This window comes from Microtus ochrogaster, linkage group LG5 (genome assembly GCF_000317375.1).
Source record: "Microtus ochrogaster isolate Prairie Vole_2 linkage group LG5, MicOch1.0, whole genome shotgun sequence".
In the NCBI taxonomy this organism is placed as follows: domain Eukaryota; kingdom Metazoa; phylum Chordata; class Mammalia; order Rodentia; family Cricetidae; genus Microtus; species Microtus ochrogaster.
Genome location: NC_022031.1, coordinates 61,038,877 through 61,046,820, shown reverse-complemented (window position 1 = coordinate 61,046,820; position 7,944 = coordinate 61,038,877). Strand labels below are relative to the sequence as shown.

The 7,944-nt window shown below is 44.1% G+C and overlaps 1 protein-coding gene across 1 annotated transcript in view; it reads right to left on the bottom strand.

Annotated features, from left to right (window-relative positions):
• The window catches only part of Rad54b (RAD54 homolog B), a 63,735-nt gene that overhangs the window by 1,539 nt on the left and 54,252 nt on the right, over positions 1–7,944 (bottom strand). Inside the window, exons 10-14 of the mRNA XM_005362397.2 lie at positions 7,470–7,754; positions 4,009–4,184; positions 3,383–3,644; positions 1,532–1,598; positions 1,162–1,362 (exon numbers count right to left, since the gene is read on the bottom strand). Coding sequence (XP_005362454.1) covers positions 1,162–1,362; positions 1,532–1,598; positions 3,383–3,644; positions 4,009–4,184; positions 7,470–7,754 — 991 coding nt within the window. The remainder of the gene's footprint in view (positions 1–1,161; positions 1,363–1,531; positions 1,599–3,382; positions 3,645–4,008; positions 4,185–7,469; positions 7,755–7,944) is intronic.

Below are 7,944 nucleotides of genomic sequence, written 5' to 3'. Positions count from 1 at the left end.
CCTGTGACCTCCCCTGCAAAAAAAAAGAAAGAGAGAGAGAGAGAGAGAGAGAGAGAGAGAGAGAGAGAGGAAAGAAAGAAAGAAAGAAAGAAAGGAAGGAAGGGAGAGAAAAAGAAATCATTAAGCCAGAGTTCAACTGAAAAAAAGAGAAAAAGAGCATTACATTAAATACATTAAAACAGAAGCCCAAGCCTAGTAGATCAGGTCTAAATATCATTTGGGAAGCTGAGACAGCGTTGCAAGTTCAAGGCTAGCCTTGGCAACTTGGTGAGATGATACTTCACAATAAAAACTAAAAAGGTTATTGATCTAACTCAGAAAGAGAAGCTTTCCTAGCATCCGTGAGGTCCTGGGTTGAATCCCTAACTACCATAACAAATATAAATAAGCAAACAAATACCAGGAAAAGACAAGACATGGCAGTGCACACCTATAACCTTAGCACTTGGAAGATTGGGGCCAGAAGATGTTACATTCCAGGCTAGCCTGGGCTATATAAGGGGAACCTGAGGTTACCCCAGGCTATATAATAAGAACTTGACTTTAAAAAAAAAGAAAGAAAGAAAAGGTTTTATGAAATGAAACAAAAAAGAAAAAAGTACATAATAGGATCAAATGTCCATAAAGAGAAAAATGAAAACATTTATCTGAAGTTTTAAATCTACCCCTAAGGCAGGAGGATCCCTGGAAGATAAAGGTCAGCCTGGTCTACATAACAAACTTCAGATCAGCCAGAGCCACATAGTAAGACCCTGTCTCAAAACCTAAAACAGTAAAATAATCTACCTCCTAATAAATATATATCATTATAATTGAATTATAACTGAGGAATATGAGGGGTATGAGTACGGCCACTTCTTCTGAGCGCCCGTTATAAACAAATCTTACCTGACTTAAACAAACAATAGGTAATTCCACTAAGCACAGGATTTTTATGGCATTGTAATAAAATGTAAAACGTTTTCCTTACTCTGAAGCTACCCTACCAGGCATACTTGCTACATAAGTTAATTTCTTCACAACAGAGTCAGAGATGAAAGCAAGAGGAGAACAAAGTTCTATTGAACACTTCTCTAGCACCCGCCCCCCAGCCCCAGAGACAGGAAACCCTAAAGGTTTCCAGAGACAATCTGGCTGCCTGCGGAAACCAACACAACTCACCAGTGGGACCCTTTCCGCCTCCGCACTCGCAACCAAGCAGGTCATGGGTCACACACGGCGAATCTTCGTGTAGCGTGAACAAGTCTTTAAGCTCCTCTACCGAGAACTGGATGTGTTCACATGACCTGGTCAGGTCGACAACTGCCCCCGAGAGGCCTTGCTTGCTGATCTGCCTTTGGTAGATCTTTTCCTCGATTGTACCTGGGGAGCAAACACCCATGAGGTTCCTTTCTGGCATCGATTGTTGGCGTTGGGTAAAACACATCTACTACTTATTATCTGACGAAAGAATACATTCCAGATACCGAAGCACGAGCTAACAAAAGAAAAACTCTAAGGAGATACATTTTGTCACATGAAAGATCTTTACCTGTAGTCAGGAGTCTGTAGATATGCACAGGGTGTTTCTGCCCATCTCGCCATACTCTGGACATAGCCTAGACAAAACAAGAGTTCTGAGTACAGCAGAAACTGATGGCCCTTGCACATGAGCAATTTTCAGGATTATATGTACCATACGGAATTCTGAATTTCACTAAAGCTCAAAAAAAAAAAAAAAATAGGATGCCAGCATGCTCAACAGGTAAAAGCACCAGCTTGACAATCCCAGTTTGAGGCCCAGAACCTACAGTGTAAGGGAGAACAGCTCCTGCAGCTGTCCTCTGGCCTGCACAGACACCATTGCATGCATGCACTGTCCTCCAGCATGCACACACACACACACACACACACACACACACCATTGCATGCACTGGCCCTCTGTACATCTTCGCCCTGGGTTCAGCGAGGGAGGTTGAGCTTGCATGGAGGCATGTAAAGTAGCTACAGGAGTACCATGCAGCAGTGAGATGGGTATCCTGATAAAACATGGCAGCCAAGATGCAAAGAACCAAGTACAGCCTGGACACGGCAGGACTAGGCGACTAATAATTCATGCTTGCAAATCCCAAAGGGCATCTGCGACCGCTTTGGGCTTTAGGTGCTGACAATAACACTGTGCAGTAAAGGGCTGGTGTTTAACCTCCTGCACGCCCCCCAAAATGGCTCTCACTGAAGAGTGACAGCAACACGCATGGGGACAAGAGATCTAGGCCCTCGAGCTTAGTCCATGATGCCTGCTGTTGCGTTCCTCTCACTAACAATGAAGCGTGTGGCTGTCCCTCACCCTCACCAGGCACAGGACAACGTCGGCAAGCTCAGCCATCAATCTCTACCACAAACTGTCTGTTGATCTAAAGCTTATGAAAAAAAATCCCTTAATTTGTGAGGTAAGATTTCAAAGAGTATCACCCCCCAACACCAACAAACCAGAGGCCACTTAAAGAACCAAGAAAATGCCTGTTTTCTCTGTGACAGGCAGCCTGGATCCTGAAGTCAGGGTTATTCTCTTTCCCTCAACTCTTTTCTCTCCTGCTGAAACTTAAGTCTGTAGTCAGTGTGGTTTTCCTTTTTCCAAACATCCTTCAACTTCCCTTGTATGAAATATCACACTTCACGTGGTATGATCTGACTGACTCTGGAGGGAATGAATAAATCCATCAGACCGTCCTGGAGGCACGTCCACGTCCACAGAACCAACTCCCAGCAAAGCCCCTGAACAGCAAACTTTGGTGCCTGCTCCTCAGTGCCGTTGAGACAGCTCTGCGGGAGGGACGTGCGGAGCGTGTGTCTGGTCCCTCGTGGACTCCCCATGCATTTGCTGATCTTTGTGTTCTTATAAAACTGTAACTGTGAGTAAGCTGCCTCCTCAACCCTCTGAAGTCTAGTAAATCCGAACTCAGGGCTGTTTTAGCATCCCATGATGAAAATACCAACTAGGAGAAAAATCTATATGCCGAAAACCTCAAAATACACCAAAGTAGACTGTGTGCTGAGGAAAACCTTGGTCTTCTTCAGTTTCCTAAAGTTAACGCTGCAGACTTACTGCAGTCTACACAAATGGCCCAAGGGTCACGAACACCCTGCAAGCCTGTTGCACAGTGTGACATGAAGCCTGGTTGTGAACTCTCAGGTTGAATAACAAGCTTCCATTTCTTCATACAGAAAATATGGGCTTCATACATGCACACGTGGACATGTTGCGAGAATTAAGGAGATGGCAAATGGAGAACAGTCAGCAGGTGCCTGACACAAAACAAGAGCCCCATACCCAACAACTATTTACACATCACTTGATTTCCTAGGCATTCACAGTGTCGGCTTGATGCATAAACATTCCTACCTGGATGTCAGTAGCTGGGTTCCAGTCAATATCATAGAGAATTAAGTGAGATCCTCCAATAAGATTAAGTCCCACACCACCAGCTTTGGAACTTAATAAAAAAATAAAATCAGTAGAGTATTTACTGTTGAAACTATCAACAATCTGTTGCCTTTGAGACACTGGTGTCTGGCCATCAAGTCTTGCACAAGCATATCCATGACGCCTGCATACATCTTCTAGAATATTCAGGGTTTGTCTGTAGTTGGACACCAAAACCACTCTGTCAACCAAAAACAAAACTTCGTTACATAACATTTTAAGGCAGTATTTTGTTCTTTTGTTTTTGAGTTAAAGGAAAATAGCAACACCAATATGACAGAAGGAGCAGCAAGGGCAGGTAGAGTTAGGAACAGCTGTTGGCCACCGAGTTGTGTACAGGATGGACTCTTAACCACGAGCCATCTCCCTAGCCCCTGCCTTAAAACCTGCAGAGGCTCCTCGGAAGGAAGGAGCTCAGGGTATCGGGTACACAGAACCCTAGGTCTCACCTCCACGTGAGAGGGCGACTGGCAAAAGTAACCCAAGGCAGGGACTGCAGAGGCAGGGCACGGTGACAGTAACATGGGGGCTGGTGCAGGGCTTACTTTTCAGTGGGACGAAGTTCATGGATGGCTGCCAGGAGCTTCACCAGCACCTGCAGTTTCCCAGACTCCTTCTCAGAGAACTGGAGAGGGTCGTAGCCGGCCGGGAACACGGTCAGCAAGCCTTGGCATAGGTTCCTCTCTTCATTTTCTTCACTGCTTGAGCTACATTCTTTTCCCTGTTCAAATGGGAGTTAACACTGGCTCAAGGCTGTTGCTTTATTAAGAGGGAGCCCAGCTAACCGTGAGGTCAATCTTTCCAGGTCATAATTACCATTTTGGAAGCAGCCATGCCTCCCGCAGAGTTCTTGGCCCTTCCCAAACCCTGACCCCTCCTATCAATTCTTCTTACTCCCTATCACTGTCCCCTTCCCTCCCTATCACGTTTTCCCTTGATTTGTAGGTGGCTCACAGCATCTGCCAGATGACAAACTCAAACAAGCACAACAGTTGCCTGAGCCATGAGTCATATCAGTTTCTTCATAAGAGCAATGATGTCACCGGGCGGTGGTGGCGCACACCTTTAATCCCAGGACTCAGGAGGCAGAGACAGGCAGATCTCTGTGAGTTCGAGTTCAGCCTGGTCTGCAAGAGCTAATTCTAGGACAAGCACCAAAGCTACAGAGAAACCCTGCCTTAAAAAAACAAAAAAAAAAAAAAAGAAAAGAAAGAAGGAAGGAAGGAAGGAAGGAAGGGAGAGAATGATGTCATCAATAAGCTAAAATTTTAAATTTCATCTTATAACACATTTTGCTTATAATCCCAGGATTTGGGGTGGGGGTATGCTGATATTGAACCCAGGACCCTATTTAACTTTGGTGACTTTATTCCAAGCACCTCTGAAATTCTTCCCTTAAAATGTCTGGTTGGCACAGAAACACACAAGATGAGATGAAAGTGACTCAAATGACAATCCCCTTTAGGCTAAATGCTCAGGGGCAGCAGGTCTCTTCCCCCTTCCTCTGAAACCGTGTTCAGACCGCACCTCTATCTGCCTGGAAAGCTGCTGTCATTGCAATTCTACAGAAGGCCGTGTGCTGACTCAGAGCCCTTTCTTCTCTCGGGGTCTCAGCTTACAGACCATCTGGCCTGCAACTCCCTAAGTAGACAGGACTCAGAGATTAAAGGTGTGGCTGCCAGGCCTGCCCAGTCCTTTTCCCACACTGGTCCATCCTGGACCTTATTTCACTGAGTAATTGCTACACACGTTTAACTCCCCTTATGCCCATGCATGCTATACCCTAATTTTTGTACTAGACAAATCTTTCTGGGCATATTTAATTGTAATTTGACTATTCACACATGCACCCAAAATATACTTAGGTCAAGTCATTTGACTGAGTATCTATACTACTTGAAGAACTTATATCAGGTTAGATCTACATAAGATGCCTATAATCTGAAGAGGTCTTGACCCAGGGTTTAGTTTAAATATTTGAATATGGTTACACCACAAAAAATTTATACAGGGTAGACACACATATTTATATACCACACACACACACACACACACACACACACACACGCATACACACAGAATATGCAAAAACTTTCTAAATTAAGTAATATATTCTAAGCCATCATAATTTCTTCCTTTTAAGGAAAAGTTTTTGGCTTCTATTCTTACCTGGGCTTCAGGCCCAAACGATTTCATGTTTACCACTGTATATAGAATCTGTTTCTTAAAATTTGCTTAATAAATTATTATAATCCAGCCTTCTGCAGAATTACCTAAACCTCACTTCTATGACAAATTAAGGAAATAGGACCCCCATAGGATGAACATGGAAAATTCTGTGAGAACACTCCATTTTTTAAGTATATAATTAATGATCTCATATATAAGCTAGTGCCCAAAGTATTGTTTAGAAAGGTTTTTATTGGGGAACATATTTTGAGTTACTGTATAAAGAATTGAATAAAAGTTTTCCCGGGTGAGATGGAAATATCATTAGTGATTACTGTACAACTTCTTTAACCAGGCGTCCTGCTAGGTTCTTCCTATGATTTCTTGTTAAAATGTCACAATGAGCTAATTATTAGTTCCTCATTCCAGATAAGAAAACCAATGCTCGGGGGCTGGAGAGATGGCTCAGAGCTTAAGAGCACTGGCTGCTCTTCCAGAGGTCCTGAGTTCAATTCCCAGCAACCACATGGTGGCTCACAACCATCTGGAATGAGGTCTGGTGCCCTCTTCTGGCCTACAGACATAATATTGTATACATAATAAATAAATAAATATTTTAAAAAAAAAGAATCTAGAGGAAGAATTTTAAAAAAAAGAAAAAGAAAACCAATGCTCACAGATACAACTTAAGTCCCAAATTTGCCAAAGTTCCAAAGGAAGAGCAGGGAGCAGTGGTGCATAGCCATCATCCAGCTGCTGGGAAACAAAGGCTATCAGAGCCAGGATCTAGGGTCCTGCTCAGCTACACATGAAATCAAGGCCAACCTGAGCTGCAGGAGATGCTCTCAGAGCAAAAGAACTACGGGTATAACTGTAAGGAACCAGCCCTAATCTCCAAAATCCTTGCCATGCTGCGGACTGCCTTACAGTCATTAAATATGCAAACAGTTGGCTCAACTACATCATCAACCATCCAAATTCACACCTATAAAAGGAATCTAATCTGGGAAATGTTCTAGAATAAGATTATACATAAATATCTCTGAGTGCCTGTTTTCCTTTTCTCTGTGCAGCCCTGGCCATACTGGAATAGGGACGGGAGCTGAGCACAGTAGCAGGTGCTTCTGGGCCCGGCCATTCTGCCGGCTGAAGCGGGAGAGTCACTAGGGTCTCTGATACAATGCCAGCCTTGGCTAAACAGCAGCCACTGTGCCAGCTGAAGTGGGAGAATCACTAGGGCCTGGGATGCAATGCCAGCCTTGGCTAAATAGCAAGAAAATCCCCTTAACAGAAAAGGGAAGACAGTAAGCATCTATTCCAAATAGTTTATGAAGAATAAACAAAATAAAACCAGAAAAGCAGTTTATTCTCGGTATTAACAACTATCAGCTAGTACTATTAACAATACCAAAATGTGGTTTTCTCAGGGTGGAGAGTATAACATTATTTTTGTTTTGTTTATGTTCTGCAATAGAGTCTTACTCTGTAGCCCAGGCTGATCCCAAAATCAAAGCAACCCTCCTCCCTCTGCCTCCCACATTGTGCGTATTACAGGTGTGCGCACCATACCAATTTTGTTTATTTTCTTTGTGTGAATTTTCTGAATTTTCCAAATTTTATGCAAAAGTCATGTCTTACTTTTATAAAAAGAAAAATAAATTATTTCAAAAGTAAGCTCAGTATTTGTTAGTATCACACAAAACCTACGAAAGGCAAGACCGTGGCAAAGGCTGAGACACAGGAGCGGCCACTGAGCATATGAGACCTTCACAAACGCCAGGGCTCCCACGCCACACCGCCCTCATCTCAGGCCTGCGTTTCCATGCATACGACATACCTTCACAGGGCGGAACAAAAGGCAAGGGTGGTTGCACAGTTTCTTTAGAGCCCCTATGCAGACGAGGTGATTTTCCGACAGTCCTTGGAGACAGAACCTGATGGACTGAGAGCTCAGCAGCTCCCGGTAGAGTTCAACCTGCAGTGCCCCTGGGCGGCAAAAGACGACGCTCTCTATCTTAGGGGGAAGGTACTTATTGATGACTTCCTGAGTTCTTCTGAGGATAAAAAGGCCAGTGAGGCCAGTGAGTTCAGCTGCTCTTCTCTCTCCTAACTCTTTTTCTTCCTGAGGGAAAAAAGAGCAGAAGACTTAAAAAGTGGTATGCAGCCGGGCGGTGGTGGCGCACGCCTTTAATCCCAGCACTCGGGAGGCAGAGGCAGGCGGATCTCTGGGAGTTCGAGACCAGCCTGGTCTACAGAGCTAGTTCCAGGACAGGCTCCAAAGCCACAGAGAAACCCTGTCTCGAAAAACCAAA